We start from the raw sequence: 26,598 nt of genomic DNA on the forward strand, positions 1-26,598 counted from the left end.
ACAATCAAGCGCTCTGTGGACTATGTAAAACAAAAGTTGAGAGACAGAGTCCACAGGTCTAAGATGGAGAATATACCTTGATAAGCACAACATATAAGATGTATTCTTAGGGAATATAGTCAGACAGAAAGAAAGAGGGTTTAACCACATGAGCCAGAGAACTCCATGACACTCCCTCTGAAGTTTGCAAACTCAGGGTCACCAGCTGACCTGTTTCCCCTATGACTATGGGTCTCTTACAGCTACCCCTTTAAAATCTCAAGGAAGCCAATACATTGGTCTCCTTAATTTGAGACCTTCAACTAGCTGAGTTCCAGGAGGGGCGTCTAGTGACTGAAGGGCACACTACAGAGGATAGGCTGGACCAAAAGCAGTGCAGCCTTTGGATCTAGTTAGTCCCGTGGCTGTAGCTTAGCACTCACTGAAGATACAGAGTGGACTTGACTTTGATCTAGCAAACCAGACTCTTCTAATTCAAGGTAGAGAATGTTTAATCGGCTCTTAGAAGGTGCATATATACCCAGTTTCTGAGCCAAACCATCTACCTAGGTGGAGAGTGAGCCTGGCAACAAGGAAAGATCCTCAAAGACTGTCACTTGGGACAGTGAGTGCTCAGGCCATGGGTACACATAGTCTAGAGATCCTAGCCCCTCACCAGAAGAGGTCCAGGGGCGATCTCACTTCTCAGGAGGTATTTTCAGTCTGGTTGTACCATGATGGGTTAGGATCCCTCATGGAGAGAGAACACCTTTGTGTTCATGTCTCACAGGGCAGCATAACAGGAGTGCCCATGAAGAAAAGGTCAGAAAGCCAGCACTTTAGTGATTATGACCCATTGGTTAAATCTTTCTTGAGGACATCAAACTTGCAGATTCATATTCTTTTTCTTCATTGGGGAGATAAAAGATTGAAGAAGATTCTTCTGTGCTGCTTTTATTGCCCTCACACTTTCCTGGGGTGATCTCTGCCCATTTTAACAGACTTTCCTTCTTAAATTCTGATATTGAGTAGCTTAACCCAAACAGTCAATATGAGCTCTGATAAATTATGATAGCCACCCAGTAGGGGCCCACCATTGAGAATCTCCATTTTGATAACGTCTGGTCAAGCCAGATGGAGTAGTCTCTCACCAAGAGGAGCCCTCTTTGATACCAAAAAAGAAAATAAACCACCCAAGATGCTGGGTAGTGAATCAGCATCAGACTTCTCTGCCTGTTGATCCTTTACCCAGGCTCTTCTGTGAGTTTCCACTGCACAGGTCAATACCACCAGATCCTTACCATGGTCAGGTGTATGGCTGACTCATTCCTGAGAATGACCCTTGACCTGCAGTTTCCACCCATATTTTGGCATAAACGACATGATTTATGTGTGTATGAATTTTTTTTGACAATTTATACACACTGAGATGCACAGGTTGTAAGTTATACGGATTGTAATGAGAGCTTTGACAAATGTACACACCTTCTGTAACTCTCACCCAATCGAGATATTGATCATTTCTGTCACTGCAGAAAGTCCCATTGTGCCCCTTCTCCACAAGTCTACCCCACACACACTTCACCTCCCAAGCATTGTTGTTGTTCAGTTCTTAAGTCGTGTCTGACTCTTTGTGACTCCATGGACTGTGGGACGCCAAGCTCCTCTGTCCTCCACTATCTCCCGGAGTCTGCTCAAACTCATTCCATTGAATTGATGATGCCATCCAACCATCTCATCCACTGTCTCCTCCTCCTACTGCCCTCAGTCTTACCCAGCATCAGGGTCTTTTCCAAAGAGTCAGCTCTTCACATCACATGGCCAAAGTATTGAAACTTCAGCTTCAGCATCAGTCCTTCCAGTGAATATTCAGGGTTGGTTTTCTTTAGGATTGAGTGGTTTCATTTCCTTGCAGTCCAAGGGATTCTCAAGAGTCTTCTCCAGCACTTCAGTTCAGAAGCATCAGTTCTTTGGCGCTCAGCCTTCTTTATGGTCCAACTCTCACATCTGTACATGACAACTGGAAAAACCATAGCTCTGACTATAAGGACCTTTGTCGGCAAAGTGATGTCTCTGTATTTTAATATGCTGTCTAAGTTTGTCACAGCTTTTCTTCCAAGGAGCAAGTGTCTTTTAATTTTGTGGCTGCTGTCACCGTCCACAGTGATTTTGGAGCCCAGGAAAATAAAATCTGTCAATGTTTCTACTTTTTCCCTTCTATTTTCCATGAAGCGATGGGACCAGATGCCATCATCTTAGTTTTTTGAATGTTGAGTTGTAACCCAGCTCTTTCACTCTCCTCTTTCACCCTCATCAAGAGGCTCTTTAGTTCCTCTTCACTTTCTGCCATTAGAGTGTTATCATCTACATATCTGCGGTTGTTGATATTTCTTCCAGCAATCTTGATTCTAGCCTGGGATTCATCTAGCCTGGAATTTCACATGATATACTCTGCATAGAAGTTAAGCAAACAGGGTGACGGTGTAAAGCCTTGTAGTACTCCTTTCTCAAATTTGAGTCAGTCTGTTGTTCCATGTCTGGTTCTAACCGTTGCTTCTTGACCTGCATACAGGTTTCTCAGGAGACAATTATTGACTATGCTAATTTCTATCACTGCATATTAGGACTAAGACCACAGATTTTAAAGCATAAAGATTTCCTTAAAATCTAAATGGTGAGAGATATCAGGAAATAATATTTAATCAAGTAAATTGGCACTTCTCAAGGCGGGAGGAGGCCTCCAAGGAGACTTTTGTGAGTATCTGGACACATTTTTGACTTATAGCTGGGAGAGGTTGCACTAGTATCTAGTGGGTACCGGCCAGGATGCTGCTGTGCCCCCTGCAGTGCACAGGACAGCCTCCCGACAGAGAATGATCCAACTCAAAATGTTAGCATTGCTGAGCCTGAGAAACCCGGAAGTAAACCTCTGCAGAGAGAATTGTGGCCCCGGGGGGTGTTAATTTCTGGATGGCCCAGGTCTCTGGGGATGAGGTTTTGTTGTTGTTTTAATTTGTTGAGAGCCTGCAGTAAACTGAAAGGGCAACTGCAGGAGAGAGCTTTCTTAAGTGCTACCACCCTTGGAGCCACAGTTCCTGCTGTGGAATGGGAGGGAAGGGAGGCTTGGGTCAGGAGAGGCTGACAGGAGAAGAAGGAGATGAAGAAAACAACTTGGGCAATAAAAGGGCAGGCTTAGCATAATATTAAAACTAGAAAAATGGGCAAGAGTGGGGAAAAGTAGAGATTAATGACTCCTAGGCACAGCAGATAAGAATCTGCCTGCCAGTGCAGGAGACTCAGGTTCAATCCCTCGTCTGGGAAAATCCCACATACTGCGGAGCAGCTAAGCCTATGCTTTAGAGCCCTGGAACTGCAACTTCTGAGCCTGTGTGCTGCAACTTCTGAAGCCTGCTCACTTAGTGCCTGTGCTCCACAACAAGAAAAGCCACTGCAATGAGACGTTCCTGCTTCACTGCAGCTAGAGAAACCCCACACAAAGCAATGAAGACCCAGCACAGCCAAAATAAATAAGTAAACTTAAAAAAAAGTTAATGACACCTAAAGTACACGAAGCAGAATAAAAAATAAACAAGTGAGACTACATCAAACTCAAAAACTGCTGCACAGCAAAAAAAAAAAAAAAAAACACCATCAACAAAGTGAAAAGACAGCCTATGGAATGGAAAAAAATGTTTGCATACCATGCATCTGATAAAGGATTGATATCTAATACATAGAAAGAACACATACAACTCGTAACAAAAAACCAAATAACCCAGTTAAAAAATGGGCAAAAGACCTGAATAGACATTTCTCCAAATATGATATGCAAAAGGCCAGAAGATACATAAAAGGATGTTCAACATCACATGTCATTAGGAAAATGCAAATTAAAACCACAATGAGCTATCACCTCACTCCTGTTACAATGGCCATCATGAAAAAGACGAGATGAATGCTGGCATAGATGTGGAGAAAAGGGAGCCCTTGTGCACTGTTGGTGGGACTGTAAATTGATAGGGCTACTATGGAAAACAGTGTAGAGAGTCTTCAAAAAAGACTAGCAGCAGAACTATTGTGCTCCAGCAATTCCACTTCTAGGACTACATCCAAGAGACACAAAAACACAAACTCAAAAAGGCATCTGCACCCCCATGTTCATAGAGTTATTTATAATAGCCAGGACAAGGTTTCATTATATATATGTATGTGTGTGTGTACACAGTATATATACATTTCTTTATTTACTCATCTGTCAATAGACACTTAAGATTGTTTCCTTGTCCTGGCGTCTATTGATAGATGAGTAAATAAAGAAATGTATGTATATTGTACACACACACATACATATATATAATGAAATATTGTTCAGCCATAAAAATGAAATCCTACCATTTGTGACAACACGGATGGACCTTAAAGGTGTTATCCTAAGTGATATAAGACAGAAAGACAAATATCATGTGATCTCACTTATAAATGGAATCTAAAAAACCCTAACTCATAGAAGAAGAGATCAGAATTCTGGTTATGATAGGTGGAGGATGGGAGGAGGGGGAATCGAAGGAAGGTGGTCAAAAGGTACAAACCTTTGGCTATAAGGTAAATAAGTACTAGGCATGTGAGGCACAACATAGTGGCTAGGGATTATAGTGGTGTACAATATATACGAGAGTTGTTAAGAGTGTTAATCCTAAGAGTTCTCACCACAAGGAGAAAATTTTTTTCTTTTTGTCATTTATTAGAAGATAGACATTAGCTGAACTTGTAATTGTTTTGCAATATATGTAAATTAACCATGCTGTACACAAACTTAGGCAGCGATGTGTGCCAGTTACTTCTCAGTAGAACTGGAAAAATGCATATAAATTCCAGCAAAATGTTAAATTTAAAAAGTAAATGAGTTGAGATTGAAAATAAAAGATGAAAGTGAGTGAGATTAATCATTAAGAACATAAAAGTAGAAATCTGAATTAAAACAGTAGAAGGCCATGAGAAGAAATATGTGAAAAGTAGGGTGGATTAAAGATTGAAAGCAGGAATCAAGAATTTAAAAGGTCAACACAAGGCATTGTATCAAATGAGGAGGAAATAGGGGTCAGCATGAACCCAGAATGCTTGGATGGGGAAGTGGGAAAGGGATGAGGCACCAACTGTGGCTGGTAAGAAGGGGAATTGAACAAAGTCGGGGTGGGGCCGGCCAGCTGGCTCAGTGGAAAGTCCCCAGTATCAGCAGGGTTGTCAGTAGTCTGAACAGACCCAGAGGGCAGAGAGTGCTGAGTTGGCACCTCTAGATACCAGCAGCCTGATAGGCCATCTCCTGGGGAGTGGGGAGGGGCATACTGTCAGCAGTGGCTCACTAACCTTTATCCTGAAAGCAAAAGAAATTAGTGGCAGTATTGCCTGGAAATTAATACCTTTCAAGTATTCCACTTGATGATTCGGGGTGTGGTCATTATTTTTAAACCAGTTTAAGTAATAACCATTTCTTTTTTTAAAAAATAGCTTCCAGCTCTTTGTTTGCTTCTGAAATATGGGAATTTCCTTTTGTGTGTGTGTGTGACTCCAGAAGTAAATTTCAACAGACCTTTTGAGGTTTTAACTAGCACTATATGCTTTGTGAGTATTTCTGAGTAGCCTAGTCTTTCATATTACAGGCATTGCAGGTCTCAGGAATAGGATTTCCATGATGCAAAATCATGCCTGAGTAGTTAGAACAGGTCAACCACTCATTTACTTTTTGCCTGTGTTCTGTCCCTTCATGCAGGCAGAAACTATTCTTGAGCATTTTTAATGTGTTAAGCACGGTTGTAGGCATGAGGAATACAGGGTGAGACACAGCCCCATCCTGAAAGGGCTTCTAGTTTGGGAGGCAAAACTTCATAGACATAAATAAATGGATAAATAAGACAAGAAAAGCAATAAACCTCTGTGCTCCTGGGCAATTGTACAGAAAGCAAAGCAAGTGTAGAACATTCTAGGTGGAGGAACCAGCATGAATGAACCCATAAAGCTGGAAAACAGCATGGGAAGAATGCAGGAGTCCAAGTTTTATGGGAAAAGGCAGAGTGACTGATGAAGTTAAGAAGGTGGTTGGGGTCAGATCATAGGGCCTCTTAGGCCTCTTAGGCTCACATAGAAGTCCTAGGTAATAAATACCAAAGGATCTCAAATACAGGTAGAAGATAACTCAGGTTTGCAGTTTAGAAAGATAATTCTTTTGCAGTGCGGTGGTTTGAGTCATCAGAGGGCCAGGTGAACAGTTAGAATTAAGCTGTTGAAACAATCCAGAAAAGAAACAAGGGCCCAAGGGGAGAAGAAAAGAGGAGAGAGTAAATTAAGTTCTTTTTAACAGGTAGAATTAACAGGACTTAATAACCAATAGAATGGGGGGTATGGAGATGACCTTAGAGTTTCTGATTGTGTTGTCTAGTTGGAGGGTGGCACCATTCCTGAGAGAAAAAGTAGATGAAGAGTGGGCATTTCTGGTGGAAAGATTCAAGATGGTCAAGTGCTTTGTATTAATTTTTTTAATGTATTATTTTTAAAAACTTTTCTTGATTCTACAGCACACATTCACCTATCAGGCCTCGTATAGACTTGGAGGCACAGTCAAGATCCTGATGAGCTGGTTTTGGGTGTGTTTGGTGTTGGGAGCTTGTGTCCCATGCAAGTGGAAATGTCCAGAAGTAATAGGATAAGTGAGTTGGGAGCTCAGAAGAAAGCTCTGGCCTGGAGTTGCATATCTGGGAGTCACTGGCTTTGTGTTGAAGCCATGGGCATGAGTGACCCGGTCAGGGAGAGCAAGGCACAGAAAGAGTGTGAGTTCAGAAACTGAGATTAGGGGAGAGCAGCTCTGGGTAGGAATGGAAAGCAAGGGCTGCTGAACATTTCATTCTTAGAATTACAGAAAGGATCTTCACTCTGTTCAATGAATCAATTGGTGAGATCATTAAAAACTCCTTCCCCTGTTATTGGTGTGTGTGTGTGTGTGTAGTGTATCTTTTATTTTACTTAAAAGGCTAAGTAGAAAACTCAGGAACTACTGTCTTTTGGAAATGAAGGTAAAGGTGACTTGGAATTTTGAGTCCATGAGAACATGTTTTTTAGGTTCTGACTTCCATAAAACTTCAAGAATACATTTATTTCCCATAATGCACAATAAGCCCTTTGGAGCAGAAGTGGCTGAGGTTGCAAGTGTGCCCACCTTACACACCTTCAGTTTGGAGAATTGGGAGAAAGCTTAAATTGCTTCTGTGTTTCAGGTAATTCACAGGTACGTGGGGCCGGCCAGCCTGAGCCTGCTCACCTTCAAGGTCTATGCATCATCAAAAAAGGACTCACCTCACAAAGATACTGTGAAGGTTAATGAGGTAATATGTTGTAATCTATTTTGAATATCTGATAGAGTTACTTTGGGAAGGATACAAATTGACTATCAGGAAGATATAACAATTCGGAAGATATTTAAAAGGAGGAAATATATTTCCTTATAGTTGTTATTATATGTGGGATGCTGCTACACTATGGCTTTTTCAACTTTAATTAATGGTACTTAGCTAAGGGCATAATTAAGGAATATTTCTTAGATTTTTACTGGGGAAACTGCTCTATCCCAGTAGATTGTAAGCACAAGTCACTTCTAAGTGATCTTCCTGCTTCTAGACTGCTTATTAAGCCAGGAAAACATTCACATTTTTTCCTCTCCTAAGCAATTAAAGACCAGGGCTCATCCTGCTTCTTGGCTGGATTAGAGGCTTATAAGTAGATGCTTAATAAATATGAATATATAAAATAGGAAATCATCTCTCCATTGTTTACATTCCTTTTTGTCTCTACTTCCCACTGATTATTTTGGCTATTTGGTTTCTTTTGAAAGTAAAATACTCTGAGTAGAGTATCATAAAGATCTACCTTCAGTCATGATCAGGGTTACTTGAATGGTGTTTACATAAAGCTAAATAGCTTATTTTTTTGCCCTTTCCTCTCTTCTTTTCAGGCCTTGGGGCAGTGGCATCTTTGAGGGTGAAGCAGGCAGCCCGTGGTGGCTCTGAAACATTTCCTCTCTGCCTGGGGAACAAACCTGCTCTCCTGCTTTCGTTAGCGTTAGACTGATCGTTAGAAGATGACTAGAATAGACTAGACTAGAACTAAGTCTAGACTGACTCTTCAGTTACTCTCAAGCTTTTTTTCCTACCCCACCACCCACCCTTTAGAGTAATAGAATCCTTTTTTCAAACTAAATCTAAGGTGAAATAACAAATACCAGTATATAAAATGGGTGAAGAGGGCTGCTTTGTCTGCTACAAGCAGGGTCGGAGGAGGCTGCGACACCTCAGAAGAGCCCTGCTCTCTTGGCCTAGGCCTTATTAAGAGTAAGTATGGTACAAAGATGGTCTAAAGCAAGGTTCAGGGTGCATGTAATGCTTAGTCACTGTCGTTCATGAATTACTAGAAATACGGTGCTTATAAATTTGACGATTATTATTTCATTGCTGTCTACCCTTCTTCATTTTTTTGTTTTGTTTTTCAATCTTTACAGCTTTCACTCTACTCTGTTCCTGAGCATCAGTCTAAATATGTGGAAGAACCAAGGACCCAACTTGAAGAAAGCATCTCTCATCTCCGACATTATTGCGAACCATATACAAGTTGGTGTCAGGTACAGCTATTCTGAAAATAGAATGAATGCATTTCTGTTTAGAGTCAGTAGTGAAAAGTCTATATTGGCTCTAAGTTTTCAGAAAAAGGCACAACAAAGGGCCCCACATTAAAGAGTGCCCACCTTAAAAATGTTCATCAGTGCCATCTCTGGAAGAGAGCAGAGAGCCCTAACTTCCTGGTGGCAGCTGTTGCCATAGCTGCGGAGAGAATTTCCTTCCCACTGGGCAGAGAGTGTCACATTGCCTAGAGAGCAGAGGCCCATGGTACTTATCTTTTTTTTTTTTGGCCAGGCCTGCTTGGCTTACGGGATGTTTTAGTTCCCCAACCAGAGCTTAAACCCCAGCCACAGCCGTGAAAGGTCTGAGTCCTAACCACTGGACCAGCAGGGAATTCCCCCATGGTACCTATCTTGTTGGTCATGGCTATGAAAACATTATCGTCCACCAGGGAGGATACTGGGACTGGAACTTTAGTAGGAGGAAAAGGGTACACTGCAAACATTTATATATATTAAAGTTAGGAAGTTTCTCTCCTCACAGATTCTATAAGTCAGTACCACTTTAAGCATGATGGGTACAGAGCATTTCAAATGCAATAATAAGAGAGTAGGTAACTAAAAGAGGGTGGAATTACATGTTTGAGTACTGAAATGATTCCTCTAGTGATCAAAGATCTGCATCTACAGATTGACTTGTGCTGCTCAGGTTTTAGATCAGACATATGTCATTATGTTCATGAAAGCACATCTGCAGCTTTTAACATTGGAAACTGAAGCTTACAGTCTACAGAATGTTTTTGTGGACTTTGATCTATATATTTGCCATACTTGATTTTGAAAATTGATGACAAAGTAACAGAATGTAGATGTGTATGCTGTGGTCTAGATTTACTTTGATTGAGATTTATAAACTCAGTTTTCATCCAGATCTTTTAAAATTTTAAAATTCCACTGTCTGTGCCAGTGCTGAACTTTTGTTCACCAATTTAGAAAGAAAATGGTAAACATAGACCCTGTCAGCAACATAAATTAGGTCATTATACTAGAGTATCATAACCATATTATAGAGTTATGAAATACCTAAAGATTTTACACATAATGTGCTGTAACACATTTAGACTTTATTCTCTTGTTCTAGAAGATTTTTAAACCATCTGCTGGTGGTTAAGATAAGGTCAGCACATTTGCAAATATTTTTGTACCATGTAGGCATGACTGCATGACTACTATTATTTCTCTCTTGCTCTTTTTTTTTTTTTTTGTGGTTAAAAGTACTTTGTCTCTTTACCTTTCAACCTAAGGTTGCTTTTTGTTTTTTACTTTCTTGTCTGTGCTTGATGCTTAGTGCAGCAAAATGCCTCTGAACCTGACAGAATAGTAATCAACATGTTTATTTGTACTGCTTATAAGTAAAAAAGCTTTTTTGTGATTATACTAGTTTTTATTTTCCTGTAGATTGAACTCTTCGTGAATGAAAGTACTTTTCATTCCTGATTCCATTTTCAGACCTACAAGTTCTAGTCCCTTTCTTTAAGAACTAATTTAATTTTCTTAAATTAGAACTGATTCTCATTCTTAAGAACTGATTTAGTTTTTCCTCATAGTTAACAGATTATGCAGCAGAAGAAGTGGGCAGTCAGTCTAAACATTGATCTGTAGCTTTTCTTTTTTTATGTGCAGAAAAAACTAATAATGGATTTTAATGAAGCAGTACTCGATTTTTTTTTAAAATGTCCTTTATGTCCTCCCTAAATTCAGCATTTATTATTTAAGGCCATTTAACAGTATTAGTATAACTTGCTCTGACTTGAATTGAATTAAAATAAACAAATCATTTTCCAAGTGGCAGCTGGTTCTGGTGTCTTCTAATACCCACATATCTCTTTTTCCATTTTTTACTGTAGACTTCTTGAAGGTGGATACTTTCTAGCCTAGTTCCTAGTTTTCTTTAGGATCATCTGATGTTCATGTAAAAAGTCTTTTTATTATTAAGAGAATGTTAATACTTCATTTGCTCAAGATTGGGGTACGTGTCTCCAAATCTGGATATAGACTCCTTTGTCACATTAAATTGGGTCATTTCTGCTTCAAATGGGCAGTTTTCAGATACAGGCTCTAAAATCATGGCAAATCAGGAAATAGACTTAATATTAAAGATTTAATCTCACAGGGAAAGGATTTCCACTTTAATTATCGAGGGGATTGAGTGTTTTTCATCCTCTTCAGTTTCAGTAGAAGAATAAAAAGGCTGGGTTGTTGAAACCACTCTATTTGAAATCTTTGCTTCCTGTGGCAATAATAAGCCATTCTGCTAAGCAATTTGTGGTGAACGGGAAATTACAAAACAAAAAAAACAACACAAAACCCCTCAGATAGACAGTAAATCCCTTTGTTCAAGAAGTGCTAATAACATGATAATTTATTCAGTAAAGACAAATACATATTTATTGTTACTTTCTAATCAAAAAAGTCTATTCATTCTTTTTTTTATCTTTTTAGGAAAAGTACTCCCAAAATAAGCCCAAGATTCAAAGTTTGGTTCAGTGGGGCTTAGGTAAGTTGATTTTTAATTAGGCACAGTCAGTTTGTTTGACATTGGATGTTTTAACTGGTATTCCGTGGATGGACTTCAGGGGATCTGTGAATTCCTTAAAATTATATGTAGAATTTTAGAGCTATTTGGAAATTTCTGGAAAGAGGATCTGTTTTTTTCCATCAGATTTCAGGAAACTAGTGTTCTCATTCAGGTAAGTCTCTTCAGGATCATTAGGATTGTTGACCTAGCAGGTGCAGATACACTGGATTTTCTTTTTTAATCTGTTTCTAGATGCAGTGTCCTAGCTCATCTATAGGTTTTCGGAATCAGGATCGCTCATTGGCATGGCTATTAACACATGTTATAGAAGTCTAGATGCAGGAAGGAACTAGGCTAGTGTGCCTAGGAAAGGCTTTATTGCATGATTCATGTGTTCTTACATGTTTTCATTTGTTTTTTATCATCTTTAATTGTTTTTCACATTCACTTAACACGTACACCCATAAACTGATTTCACAGTCTTGTGTTCAACTAATATTAGGAAATTAATAGACATTGATCATATTTCATTCCCTTTATTGGGCATCTAAACCAATCATCCTCTTCTTTTACAAGTGTTTGTTTCCATGACAGAATAAACATGAGTACAATTTATTTCTCTGTGAAGATCATCAGAGCATTGATGTGCTAATACCCCTGAGACTACCTACCATATAAATAAAGTCTTCCTTTGAAGATAGACATATTAGTGGCTTACCAGTTCTTTAAATTATTCATGTGGATTAATATCTTAATTTTAAAAACAGTTATTCAGTGCTTGTTAAGTATCAGGGGCTAATCTATGTGACTTGCAAGTATTAATTGATATAGAATCCTCATAACAACTCTGGCAATTAGGTACTTTGTTACCTTCTTTTTTTCCCTCAGGAAGCTAAAGATGTCCTGATCTTTTATCTCTGTGTGACTGAGGTGATCTCTTTGTTGTCACCTGTCATTTCCCATAGAAGTAAGCAGTATTTGCAATATGAGTCTTTTTTTTCTTCTCTTGGACTCAGTTACCGCAAAGGCTCTTAAGAAGAAACATTCCATTATGAGTTGCGTTGTTGTCTGCCAAGGCAACCACTCCATTTCCCAGCAGTCACAGCCAAGATGTGCTAACTAGAAGCTGGACTTCAGCTTCAGTGCAGTCTTAGAGTCCCATTTCTTTGTGATTTTCCCGCTTTGGCTCAGCTCACCAAGGGATCTCGGTGTCCTATCACCTGCTCTGTGTTCATGGCTACAGTTGAAAATAACATGCTGGTAGGCAAAAATAAAGAGAAGTAGAAAATTGCCTCAAATGACCCAGGCAAGTTAAAATCAGGTTAAAGGCAAGACAGGAATTGGTGCAAACAGCACAAACCCTATTGGAGAAGGCAGTGGCACCCCACTCCAGTACTCTTGCCTGGAAAATTCCATGGACGGAGGAGCCTGGTAGGCTACAGTCCATGGGGTCACGAAGAGTCAGACATGACTGAGCGACTTCACTTTTACTTTGCATTTTCATGCATTGGAGAAGGAAACGGCAACCCACTCCAGTGTTCTTGCCTGGAGAATCCCAGGGACAGGGGAGCCTGGTGGGCTGCCGTCTATGGGGTCACACAGAGTCAGACACGACTGAAGTGACTTAGCAGCAGCACAAACCCTATAGCAGTATTTAAAATGATCACCACAGTTCCCAAAGAACCCAAGGAAAGGAAAACTGGCATGTGTCTAGTCTTATCTGGAGGAGAGAATTACAGAGTATTCCAGTTAGTTTGGTTCCACTTTCATTTGTTAAGTCACCACCATGGCAGGCATTGAAGAGAGAGGCTGAGGAAGACAGTGGTCACAACCACTGAGGTGCATATAATAAAGTGTCCAATACTATCTCAAATACAGAGGCATTCGTAGACCACCATCGAAGGTACAGAGGAAGGAGACTAGTTTAACAGAGATTGGGGAGATGGAAGCAGTCAGGGAAGGAGTTCTGAGGAGGCATCGTGCAAATGAGGTCATCAGGCATGTTCAGGCGTGGCAAGTAGGCTCACATGTTGCATTTGTTTGTATTTATCTATCAACAGTGACTATTTCCCGCATGTACTTGCGCTACAAGTTTCCTTCAGTGTTTAGATTTTTCATTTCTTGAGTCTGAATAATGAATTCAGATGGCAAAAGATATGTTTTTTTTCCCCCTGAGTCTGATATATTTGGCTTCTGAGTTTTAGAGAGCAATCAACAAAGCTTCAGACAGTGACACATCTGTCCAAAGATTTATCCAAGTTTATTCTGATCCTGTGTTTGAATAGCGAGAGATTCCTGTAGTTGTATTTCTCCCTTTACAAATAATTGATTCAGATCTGTTGCCTTCAAGAATTATGAAGATAATCTAATGTTACTGCCAGATTATCATCAGACTAAAAAGTGTTTGAGAATTGGATACTTACTATGTGACTAGTAAATCATGTTTATCTCTCACATAAAAAGAACTTGTTGAAGCATATTAACAGCAGACTACATTATTTGAAAAGTATTTGATACTACATATACTTTTATATATGACTTACTGTTTTGTTCTTTTTGTTTATTTTTATTTATTTTTAATTGAAATACACTTGGTGTGTGTGTTTTATTTATTAATGAGCAATTTATGGTACTATTTTCTGGTCTGATTCTATTGTAGACAGCTATGAATATCTCCAAAATGCACCTCCTGGATTTTTTCCAAGACTTGGTGTTATTGGTTTTGCTGGAGTTGTTGGACTCGTTTTGGCTAGAGGTAGGTACAATTTTGTAGTTTTTTTTAAGAAAAAAATTTATAAATCAGAGATAAGATATATGTTTGGTTCTTTGTTTTCATTTATCAGTTTTTGGAATAATGAATTGGCTTCTGCATATAGCCTTCTTGGTGTATAATTGATATCATTATTTTCTCCAGTATATTTGATTTTAAACATATATAGAAATTGTAAAAAAAAAAATGAAAAAAATTATGTACTTTTGATTTAAATAAGTTAGTTATCCTTCATAGGCACATTTACTTCATTTACTTGGTCAAATTCCTGTTGCTCTTCAGTACAGAAAGTGAACTTTTGTTAACTAAGACCTGTCACACCTGAGAAACTGTTTCTAAATATTTCACTATTAAGATCAGGCTAATTGGTTGGAATTCTGGCAGTTTACCTCTTAAATGTTATTGTACACATGTAGAATGGCATATGTTCAAGGTTGTGCACTGTAGTATTTTTTTGTAATATAAAAGATTAGAAAGTAAAACACATCAGGCTATTAATCACAGTACAGTGATTTCATAGAGAGCTTATAATTTCTTGATGTCTTATAGCTTCAGTCAGTGATGATAAAAAAAATCTTTTAAAATACTTAAAGTTAGAAGCTAACAAATATCAACTTAGAGATATTACTACATCTTACTACTGGATTACAAAGTATTTATAGGAAATACAGGATGATAAAATACTTTACCGTAATGAGATGAATTTGTTATGAACTACTTGGAAGTTTCACTGGTTATAAAATTCAGATTACAAAATTTTCTAAATTAGAAAGATTATGAAGCCTGTAATCAGGTTCCAATAAGAGATGACTATAGAGACTAGTTTGATAACTGTTTCTCAGTATTAAGAACCTTTCTATACCTGCCTTAACTGTTGTTTTACAATACAGAAGAGTGCGGTCCTGTTGTAGTTCCTGTGTCCTCCTCCCATTTGGTGCAGAATATATAAGAATTAAAAGCAGAGTTTATTTTTGCTAATCGACTTGGGCAATAGTTGAATCAGCTTTTTGTCCCAAACTTCTTTCCCCTCCTTCTGTAAAGCTGTCCAAAAAAGCATTCCTATCTTATTTAGATAGTGTTTAGAATTTATGGAGATCCCAAGGCCAGGGTGTTGGAATGTTGACTGGCTGTTAGGGAGCCAGGAATGTGGAATCAAGTGAGATTAGCTTCCTCCTTCCCTCTCCGTGGGGAGAGCACATGGAACAGTTTTACAGCTCCCTGTGCCATGCATGCGCTCTGCACTGTGTTCTTCCTCTGCACATCCACTGGGCTGACCGTCCTGAGGATGACCAGGAACTGTGCTCCCCTGAGCAGATCAGCAACAGAAGGACATCTGCTGCTGTGGGGCCTTTGCCTTTGTCTTTATTTGCTTGTTTGTTTAGATGTTCCCCTCTCCCTTTTCCTGAGAGAGCTCTAGTTGTATTAAAATACTTTAAAACCTTAATTCTTTTCCAGAAAAGTACACATACACACATACTGTACAATAGATCTTTTCCCATGGGTGCTGGGATATAGGAGCCTGGGTGGGGGTTCCTAAGCAAAATGAGTGGGAGGGTGGTCAGAGTGATTTGCAGGCCCCTTTAGGTAGATGCTGGCAGCAGTATGATGGGCTAAGTCTGTCCTGGTAGGATTTCTTTTCTTTCTTTTTTCAAACATTGTATTTATCTTAATATAATTTTATTTTATTTTTTAATAAAGAAATTCAGTTTTTTTTCTTAAGTACACACAGTTGTATGAATTGCTTGTATACAAATTAACCAAGGCTTGACAACTCAATAGACAGGTTTCATTTATAATTAGGACTTTTATTTTGATAGTAAATATCTCTAAAATGCTAGGCAATTGTTTATCCTTTCAAGCATAATTTCCCCCCTCCCCATTTTGTAAAGTAATATTAATTATTATAGAGTATGTTGTACTTAAAGTAGAAAAATTATAATAAAAATATATATGTATTTAAGGTATACAAAGTGATGTTTTGATATGTGTATATGTATATGACAGGGCTGTCTGCTGTCACCCTATTTGTTTATACACTGAGCACATTATGAGAAATGCCAGGCTGGATGAGTTACAGCCTGGAATCAAGATAGGTGGGAGAAACATCAACAGCCTCAGATATGTGGATGATCCCACTCTAATGGCAGAAAGCAAAGAGGAACTAAAGAACCTCTTGATAAGGGTGAAGGAGGAGAGTGAAAGAGCCAGCTTAAAACTAAGTATTTAAAAAAACTAAGATCATGGCATCTGGCCCCATTACTTCATGGCAGATAGAGGGGGGAAAGGTGGAAGTAGTGACAGATTTCCTCCTGGGCTCCAAAATCACTATGGATGGTGACTGCAGCCATGAAATCAGAAGACGGTTGCTTCTTGGCAGGAAAGCTATGACATACCTAGACAGTGTGCTGAAAAGCAGAGACATTACTGACAAAGTCCGTATAGTGGAGGCTATGGTCTTCCCAGTGGTCATGTACGGTTGTGAGAGCTGGACTGTAAAGAAGACAGAGCACTGAAGAATTGACACCTTCGAACTGTGATGCTGGAGAAGATTCCTGAGAGTCCCTTGGACAGCAAGGAGATCAAACCAGTCAATCTTAAGGGAAATCAACCCTGAATACTTGCTGGAAGGACTGATGCTAAAGTTGAAACTCCAGTATTTTGGTCATCTGATGAGAACAGCTGACTCATTGGAAAAGTACCTGATGCTGGAAAAGATTGAGGGCAGAAGGAGAAGAGGGTGTCAGAGGATGAGATGGCTGCATGGCATCACCAATGCAATGGACATGAACTTGGGCAAATTTCAGAAGATGGTGAGGGACAGAGTGGCCTGGTGTGTTGCAGTCCATGGGGTAGCAAAGAGTCTGACACAGCTGGGCGACTGAACAGCAGCAGCAACAACATATGTGTATAAATAGTGAAATGATTACTGAAGTGGAGCTAATTAATATATCTTCTCACATAGTTACCTTTTTTGTGATGAGAGCATCTGAAATCTCCTCTCAGTAAATGTCCAGGGTTCAGTATTATTAACTGTAGTTCTCATACTGCACATTAGATCTCTAGACTTACTCATCCTACATAACTGCATCTTTGTATCCTTTGATCAATATCTCCACATTTCTCCCACCTCCCTACTCTTGATAGCCACCCTTCTACTCTTTGCTTCTGTATATTTGACTTTTTTAGCTTCTACATATCAGTGAAATCATGTGCTGTTTTTTTCTTTCTCTGTCTGAATTATTTCACTTAGCATAATGTCCTCTAGGTTCATCCATATTTTTGCACATGGTAGAATGTCCTTATTTTTAAAGGCTTAATAATATTCCATTGCAAATGTATACCATAGTTTCTTTATCCATTCCTCCACTCCAGACATTTAGTTTGTTTTCATTCACTATTGTGAATAATGCTGCAATGAACATGAGGTATTTCAGGTTACTGACTTTGTTTCCTTTGGATATACACCCGGAAGAGGGATTGCTGGATCATACGGATAGGTTTCTTGGGCATTTGGCAGATAATGGTGATGAGGGTGGCCAGGACTGTGGTGAGGACAAGAGGTATCTCTCTGGAAGAGAGATGAATGGATGATTATTCAGAGGAAGTAGGCCCAGCCAGGCCACTCAAGGAGGGCAGGTGGTTGTTGCCCTTTGTTGTTGCCTTCTGGAGGCTCCCTCTGGCCATGCTGACAGTTGCAGTCTACATCACTGGCTTCTTGGGAAGTGTGGGGGTGGAAACAGGCAGGGAAGCAGGGGATTGTACTTCCTTCCAGAACTTCTAGGACCCCCAGGTCATTGTGTGCACCAGTTGGAGCTAGAAACTCAAGAGCAGCTGCCTATCAGCTTTCTCTGTGCACAGCGCTCAGTTGCTCAGCTGTGTCCAACTCTTCGCAATCCCATGGACTGTATCCCACCAGGCTCCTCTGTCCATGGGATTTCCCAGGAAAGAATATTGGAGTGGATTGCCATTTCCTTCTCCAGGGGATCTTCCCAACCCAGGGATCGAACTTGCGTCTCCTGCACTGGCAGGCAGATTCTTTACCACTCAGCCCTCTGGGGAGCCCCTATCAGATTCCTCTTATGTATTCTTGATTATTTTCTTCTTTTGAATTATTTTACTTTGGTCATTTCCAAGAGCTCTTTTCTGCTGTGTTTCACAAAGCTCATTTTTCTTTTAATGCAGTAGCTCCTTAAATTTATTGATGATACCTAACAACAAGTTTGATTTGGTTTTATTTTTCCTTTGGTCATTTTTCTGTCTTTCTTGTCTTGATGTCCTCTTTTATGTTGTGAGCTTTCTTCACCTTTCCTCTGTTGTACAGTCATATTTAAGAGCAAGGCGATTGAAACTCTAATAAGAACTTTTTACATATAGATGGGACTTGTTGAGAAGCAGGTTCTCTCTCTGGGTGAGCTGAAAGGGAACTGACCTTAAAGGAGAGTGGTGACAATGCCCACCTGAGCGAGGCTGGACTCTCTCCACTAACACACACATGCTGTTACACCAGCTGTCTTGGCTCTCAGCAGCAAATCCATGGCATTTCTGTAGAGGTACCTTGTGCCCCTTTTAAGATTTTGTCTGGAGAGATGCCCTAACCACAGCAATTTGGCACTGGCATGGTGTGAAGGAGTCTTACACAGTGTTAGATGTATAAGGCAAACTGTGATGATAGAGATAATAAATCTTCTGATGGTGTCCACAACCTTTTATTTAATAGGTTCAAAGATAAAGAAGCTGGTATATCCACCTGGTTTCATGGGATTTGCTGCCTCTCTTTATTATCCACAACAAGCCATTGTATTTGTCCAGGTAAGTTATATCAGTAAGCTTGCATGTCCCTTGTTCTTGCTCGTGTATGTATGGGTTTACTGCTTCATTTAATTTTATTTTGCAGACTTTATAATACCAGAGTAAAATTTCTTTGCACATATAGATTTAAATGGTTTTGCAGCAAATTTAAATGGTTTTCTCCTCAGTTCTGGCCCTCCTTTCAATGTCAGTATTCAGAGAAGACAAGCTAATTTGAGTATTAATCAAAGAAAATTTAATATACCTTTTTTGCATAATTACATGGAAGCCTAGAGACTCAAATTCCAGAGATGGTGTTTACAGATCATTCTCAGGTTGGGCGTACCTGGTCATAGCCTGCCTTCCCTGGCATTGTAGGCATGGGCCTTGTGCTCTGGCCCTCTGCGCCTTCCCCCTCGTCTGGTGCCAGCCTCACTTTCCTTGCTGGGGACTTCAGGGAGTGCAGTTCGCTCTGTTGGGAATGCCCTTTTTAGGGCTGTCAGTTGGCTGATCCTTTCTTACCCTTGAGGCCTCAGCTTGATGGCATCCTGGCAGGTAGAACATAGTGGCCGAGACACGAGTACAGCTGATGCCTTCATCAGCTCAAGCTGCCATGACAAAATACCAAGCCTGTGAGGCTTAAATAATGGAAATTTATTTTCTCACAGTTCTGAAGGCTGGAAGCCCAAGAGCAAGGTGTGAGCAGGGTTGGTTTCTCCTGAGGCCTCTCTCCTTGACTTGCAGATGGCCACCTTCTCCGTGTCCTCGTGTAGCCTTGTCACTGTATACACACTTTCCTGATGTGTCATCCTTGTCTTATAATGACACCAGTGGATTAGAGCTCCACCCTTATGACTTCACTTGACCTTAATTACCTCTTTAAAGGCCCTTTCTCCAAACAGTCACATTGTGGGTTAGGGCTTCAACACATGAGTTTTGGGGGACACAGTTCAGTCCATAACAGCTAGACCAGCAGTTCTCAGACTGTAGTCCCTGGATCAGTGGGATCAGGATCACCTGGGAACTTATTAGAAATGCAGGTTTTCAGGCCCCAACCCAGACCTGTTGACTTAGACACTGAGAGTTAGGGCCAGCAGTCTGTGTTTTAGCAGGCCCTCTGTAGGGTTTTTGCAAGCCCATAATATTTGAGAACCACTGATAAAGACTAGACTCCCTCAGGGCAGTGGTGTCTGGACTCGGAGGGACTGTACACATGAAATCCCTTGGAAAACTGGCAAGAACGAGGCCGACTTAAAGTTTTGAGATCCTAGGTAGCTTTTGGAGATGGGGATTCATTTGCTAGAACTGCCATATCACACTGAGACTGGTTTCTAGGAAGAAGAGCAGTGCCATCACCAGAACTAGTTCCTGAAGCTCTGAGCCAGTCCATCCAGACACTGTGCCCCCTGGAGTCCTTACAATATCATCAAGTCTAGATTCCTGGATGGTGCTCCAGTTGTAGGTGGGAGCCCAGTGGATCCAGCTGTGGGAAATTGTTGGCTTTGGTGGCAAATACCAGTACAATCTTTATAACATGGGTTTGGCGTTGTTTATAGCAGTCCTGGAGGCAGTTACTGATCCTCTGTCTGCTTCAGTCCCAGCTCTGGAACAGTGAATCATGTCTGCCTGCCCTAGATCACAAAAATAATCAAACATCATCTCAGTCTGTTATGGTTTAAATAGTAAATTGGCTGGTGGTTGAGAAGCATATGTAGTAGCCCTCTGAGTAGAGGTCTTTTTTTTAATCTTCCATGCCACAGCATGCATTGCAAAAGAATTTTTTGTATTCACAACCAAGATAGTAGCCTACAAATCTGAGTTGTATTCTAATTTATTTTTAAAGTCAGTGGGAAAGAGTTTTGTCTTTTTTTTTGTACCTAGAGTAAGCCAGAACAAAGCAATTAACTGTTTTCACTAGATATAAAACATTAGTGATCTGTTTGGAATGATGAAAAAGTTCTGAAAATAGTGGTGGTGATGGTCACATAACATTGTGAATGTAATTACCACCGAATTGTACACCTAGAAGTGGTTAAAATGGTAAATTTTATATTATGTGTATTTTGCACAATAAAACAAAACAAACATCAGTGATCAAAAGAGAATTAGTTCCTATTTCACAGTTTCTTTTCTACTTCCTCTTTTTTTCCCTCCTAATGAATGCCATGACCTTGGACAAGCCACTTAATCACTTTTAAAGTTTTGTTTTCTGTTCAGTAGTGTTTGAAATATTGTCAGAAAACTCTGAAAGTGATGGGTGAATAATCACTTTTAAAGTTTTGTTTTCTGTTCAGTAGTGTTTGAAATATTGTCAGAAAACTCTGAAAGTGATGGGTGAATATTATTTTTCTCTCAGAAATTTAAAACACTGAGAACAGTGCCATACTGATAGTAAATGCTTGTTACATCTACCAATGAGTCTGAGAATCACATCATATCATATTTTAAGAACAGTTGGCACAACTGGAAGAATATAACTTGTAAGAAACCAGTATGTTGCAGCCAAAGGCTGGATTTACTAGCATTGTGACCTTGGATGAGTCATTTGGCCTCTGAATATATCCTAATAATCTTTGCCTACTTACCATATAGGATTGTTATATAGAATAGAGATAAATCATGTGAATGTGCTTGGTAAAGTAAAATGGTATATAGAGACAAATGGTATATAGAGATTATAAAAATTCGGAAGAGAATAATAACTGCTTTCAAAAAATCAAAGTAGTTTCATGTAGAAGACTAATCAATATTGTCATAAATAGGACCAATGAATGCAAATTATTGGAAGTTTCTTTTTAAGAAAGCTCAATATTTTTTTAAAAAGTTTCCAGTAATTGAAGTCAGCAGGCCAAAGGTGGATCAGCACCTTTTAAGGTAGGGAGCTCACTTACCCCAAAATGTTCTCTGACCCTGGACCCTACCTTTCTGCATGTTGTAGAAAGGATTTTGGAGCAGACAGCAAAAGTCCTATAGAAACTCAAAGACTTTTATGTTTTGAGGGATCTAGGAAGACTGACCGTCTTTACTGGGCTCACTTGTTTTTTTACCTAGCCCCTAAAATGAATGAATGATTTTCATCTTGAGTTTCAGACTTGGTTGGCTGTTACATGCTAGATGTGATAGGTAGAAGCCTTCTTTCTTATCTGATTTTTTAGGAATTTCTCATATCAGCATTTTTTCCCTTGAAATTGTGAAAGGTTGAAATATACACCTATAATTTATGGCACATTATTTTAAACAGTAGCTATACATGGGCAAACTATTTTTTCTTCTTACCCCATCATTCTTGCTATCTTTTATTTGCTTACATTATATAGTTTTAATGGGTATGTTCAATCAAGATTCCTGTGGTAGTTGTCTGCTTAAATACACTTGTTTTGGAAATGGGACAAAAGAAAGCAATAAATTCTCTTCCTTACCACTTCAGATATGAAATAGCAATGGATCTTTTATATTTTATTTCAAGGTCAGTGGAGAGAAATTGTATGACTGGGGTTTACGAGGATACATTGTCGTAGAAGATTTGTGGAAGGAGAACTTTCAAAAGGTGAGAAAGATCTTTTTCATTATCTTCCTTTCAGTTTAAATGTGTGGTTTCTCTCAGGTTTTATAAAATTCTTAATAACCCTGTTGCTTGCTCCTGCTTTTTGTGTTTGTATTTCCTTATGCCTGTGGCTCAGATTCTTCTCGGGTGGCCTTTATTGGAGGAGCAATAGAACTTCTATGCATTTGATTGTTTTTAGCCGGGCTGAATATAAGAAGGGATCATAGAATGCATTCCACTTCAGTCTTAGACCATAATTTCCGCTCTGTGGATTTACAATTTGTTCAGAGTGTTGCATATTATCTGAAAGTTTTATCAAAACTAGAATAGATGGAAACAGGGTATGTTCCCAGCAGAAGATGAATAGCCGAGACTTCTCCTCTTGCTGTTTCACTCATCATAGGCTCCATTCTTTGCTTTATCAGTACTGTATCTGTTCATCCCCTAGCCTCTGGGCCCAGTTAGGGGCATATGGGGGCCCAGCCACCAGTTACAGGCCACTCTACTGAGTCGTAGGCGAGCATCAGAGGGGAAGAGGTTGTGGAATTATAAGGACATGCTATTTTTTTGTCTCTTCTCACAGCCACTTAGCTGATAAATGTTGCCCATGTTTGCTGGAACGTTCTCTCTGCTCTGATAAGGAAGAGTAAGTGTAGAACAAGGCATCATGTCTTCTCTGAGCACTCAGAGGCACAGCTCAATGAGGAAGAATTAGGGTTCTTATTATTAACATACCTTATCATAGAACACTTGATTCTGGTCATCTCAAATCAAAGTACTCTTTTAAAAAAATATAAATACCTTTCTCAAAGTCCAGGAATTTGAACTGGAACTTGAAAGTAACATTGTAGAATAAATTATAAGCCCTTCTCATTAGTTACATAAATACTCTTCCAGTGAAATCTTAAGACTAGGTTTTGTACTGGTGATTTCTAAAGGAATTAACCTCTATTGAGCCTGTTTAAAACCAGCTAGCTCTTGAGTAGGAAGTTGTATATTAATATCAAGTGCCCTTTGGCAATCCATCTTAAAGACTAAACACTCATAGTTTTATTTTCATTTCTCTGACATTTTCTTTGGAAGCTCTCTTTCCTGTTAAAAAAATTCCTTAAGTCCACACTGAGTTTAATATGAGAAAGGAAGTAGACTGTCAGGAAAGCTATACACACACAGCCTTAGAAAGAAATGTGGAAAATGAAACTCCACCTCAGTTCTGCGTGCTCGCTGTGGTGTCAGTACAGAACTAATGCACACAAAAGCCATGGTGAGGGGGGGTTGTCCCCTGGGAGTCTGAGCGTTCACTGTGGTGTCAGGCAGACACGTGCTCACCAACTGGACTGTGGTTGGAATGCAAGCTGAACAGGCCAGCACTTTATGGCTGTTTGAAAACGCTGGATATGGGGAGTGAGGTAGTAAAGATGCCTAATTAGTCTGAGGTTGGTCTATATATCTTCTCTGGTCTCCTGTCTGTGCCCTTGCCCTCTTGAGCATCACTGAGAGTTCCACTCATTTACTCTCAAGCACAGTTCTCCTGACAGCTATCTGTCGTGACTAGAAGCTAATAAAATGGATATTGACAACTTAAACATTTAGCACAAGTTCTAAGTGAAAAATATCAGAAGGCCCTATTAATTCAAGATTTGATGTACTTAGATTTGGGGAATTATTTTTGATAGTGAAATGCTTTTGTTTTTTATTGATTTCCCTGCCCCCTGCCTTGTTGGACTTTGTGGGTTTCAGTATTTTTTGTTTGTTTTTTCTTTACTACTGAGAGTAAAGATTTAAGCTACCCTGAAACAGGAATCTTTTGGAGCTCAGGAACTCTTTGAAAGGAATTGGGGAACACTTTGTGGAGGAGATTTTTGTTTGTTTCTTAGCATGTTTAGAAATTGGTTTTCAAGTCAGGCTTTAATTACCAGTCTCAAATTCAGTGCAGTCTGATTCATAATTGTTTGTACTACAATCATGTAACAGATATACATACTTTTGGTTGTAAATAGTCAAAAGAAATTTGTGGCCATTGTGTTTAAAACGGAGCCCTGAAATTTTAAGTGGTATGAATGGTGGTTCAGTTCTTAATTATTTCCCATGGAGCTGTATTGCTCTCAAAAACCCTAAGGAAGTCTGTGGCATTTTTTGGTCCACCACATCCCTTTTCCCTTTTAGGAGTTAATTCTAAATATTTGCAGTGAGTCTTCTACCACTGAAATTTGAATGAGGTGATCTTTCAGTTCTGTGATTGGTTGGTGAAGAGGAATTAATCTGCTTCAGCTAAAATGAATTCTTTGCTTTGGCAGAACTGTGAAGCAAAGATGGGTGTGTCCAGAAATATTGTCATCATAGTGGGTCAGGGTTTTTTCCTTTTTTGAGATAAAAGAATATATAAAATATATGTACAATAACTGTGTATATGTTTATTTACAGTTTAAAATCCAACAATACAATGACCATTCATATACCAACCAACCATCCATCTTTAAAAATAGGAAATTACCAGTGTCTTTCAACTTCTTCCTGTGCCCCTCTGTCTACCCAGAGAGAACCACTATCCAGAATTTTGAAGTTTTTATTCCTTTGTTCTTCTTTAAACTTTTCTTGTAGTTTAACCTAAACACTGTGGTTCAGCTTGCCTGTTTTTTGCCTTTTAACGTAACTATATCAGATATACTTGTAAATAAATATATAGTTTGTCTAGATGGAGTCTTACTCTGTGTATTATTTTGCAAGTTGTTTTGTTCCCTAAGCATTATGTTTATGGGCTGTGTATGGCCGTAGTTTATTAATTTATACTGCTATAGAATATTTCTTTATGGGGAAATCCCATGATGATGGCTAGTTGGATGGTTTTCAGTATATTGTTGCACACACAGCTGTGAGCATATTTTTGTACATGTGTCATGGTTTATTAAGAGTCTTTTTTTTTTTTTTTTAATTAAGAGTCTTTCTAGGCTGAGATTCCTAGTTCATAGGGTCTGCACATCAATTTTACTAGATGACAAGTTTTCTATTTTTGCCAGTCTGGTGCTTTTGAAGTAGTTTTTCACTGTGGTGTGTGTGTATGTGTGGCTTTGTTTTGTTCCCCAGTTTTTGTTTTGAAAAAAAAAAATTCAGAACTGCAAAACAGTTGCAGGAATAGTATAATGAATATACCCTTCACTTAGATTCACCAGTTACCATTTTGCTACATTTGCTTTGTCTGTTGTTTTACACATGCTTGGGCACTCACACATGTGTATTTTATTTTTCTGAACCATTTGAAACTTATAGATATGGCGCTTTCTACCCATATCTAATTCAGTGTGTATTTCCAAAGAATATGGTCATTTACTGATAGAATCACAATACCATTATCATGCTCAGGAAAGTTGACATTTCTTTGTTTACATAGACATTATCTAATATGCAGTCCACAGTCAGATTTCCTTAGTTGCCCCAATAATGTACTTTCTTTCAACTATTAATAGCTTTGTCACCTAAGTATCTATCCCTGTCTCTTTAGTCTTGCCCACTATTATTTCTGACTTGATATTTCTTTTAAGGCTTTTTTCCCCTTCTAAGTCACTTTTAATCTACAGTTTCTCCTTCCATCCTCTTATTTTCCTTACACTGTATCTGTTAAAAGAACCTGGCACGTTGGACCTGTAGTTTCCAACAGTTTGGGTTTTACTGATTACACACCTAGGTGCAGTTGAAAGTGTTCCTCTCTTCTCTACATTTCCTGAAGATTGGCTGCTGGGTCCACAGGCTGCCTAATCAAGTTTGTGCTGGTCCAGTTGGCAAGGCCATAGGTCTGTGCAGGCACCTATGTTTTTGCTTCACTTTACCAGTTTGGTGTTAGTGGCTGTTGAGGATCAATGCCTAGACTCACTGATTTACTGGGAGTTGGAAAATGGTGATATTCTATTTCTGTCATTTCATTTTCACGTGATAGCTAGAGCACGTGAATAAAGAACTCTTTCCGCTCATAAACTAGTTAGTTAGTTATAGGAAAGACAAGATAAATGCTGAGCTTTTTCTCTTGGATTTGTCTGGCTTTCAGAATAATAAATTTGTTCCCTCACATCCTCAGAATGTCTCCAACTAGTTTTTTTTTTTTTTTTTTAACAATCATTTTGAATTTGTCAATTTAAACATATTTGGGTTTGAATGCTTTGTAATTCTTATCCTTGTTGGAGTTCAGGTTGCTCATTTTGGCTGGTAGAAGCTGGCTCTGTGTCCTTCTGATGTGATGCAAGAACTCTGCAATAGTTTTCTGGCTGCCATGTCACAGTGGTCTCAGA

The 26,598-nt window shown here is 39.2% G+C and overlaps 1 protein-coding gene across 1 annotated transcript in view; it reads left to right on the forward strand.

The window, feature by feature from the left end:
* Positions 1-26,598, forward strand: part of APOO (apolipoprotein O) — a 53,441-nt gene that overhangs the window by 17,004 nt on the left and 9,839 nt on the right. Inside the window, exons 2-7 of the mRNA NM_001075639.1 lie at positions 7,245-7,352; positions 8,522-8,641; positions 11,141-11,195; positions 13,876-13,971; positions 18,704-18,795; positions 22,241-22,321. Of these exons, the coding sequence (NP_001069107.1) occupies positions 7,245-7,352; positions 8,522-8,641; positions 11,141-11,195; positions 13,876-13,971; positions 18,704-18,795; positions 22,241-22,321 (552 nt within the window). The remainder of the gene's footprint in view (positions 1-7,244; positions 7,353-8,521; positions 8,642-11,140; positions 11,196-13,875; positions 13,972-18,703; positions 18,796-22,240; positions 22,322-26,598) is intronic.

The sequence above is a fragment of the Bos taurus genome, chromosome X (assembly GCF_002263795.3).
Source record: "Bos taurus isolate L1 Dominette 01449 registration number 42190680 breed Hereford chromosome X, ARS-UCD2.0, whole genome shotgun sequence".
Lineage (NCBI taxonomy): Eukaryota > Metazoa > Chordata > Mammalia > Artiodactyla > Bovidae > Bos > Bos taurus.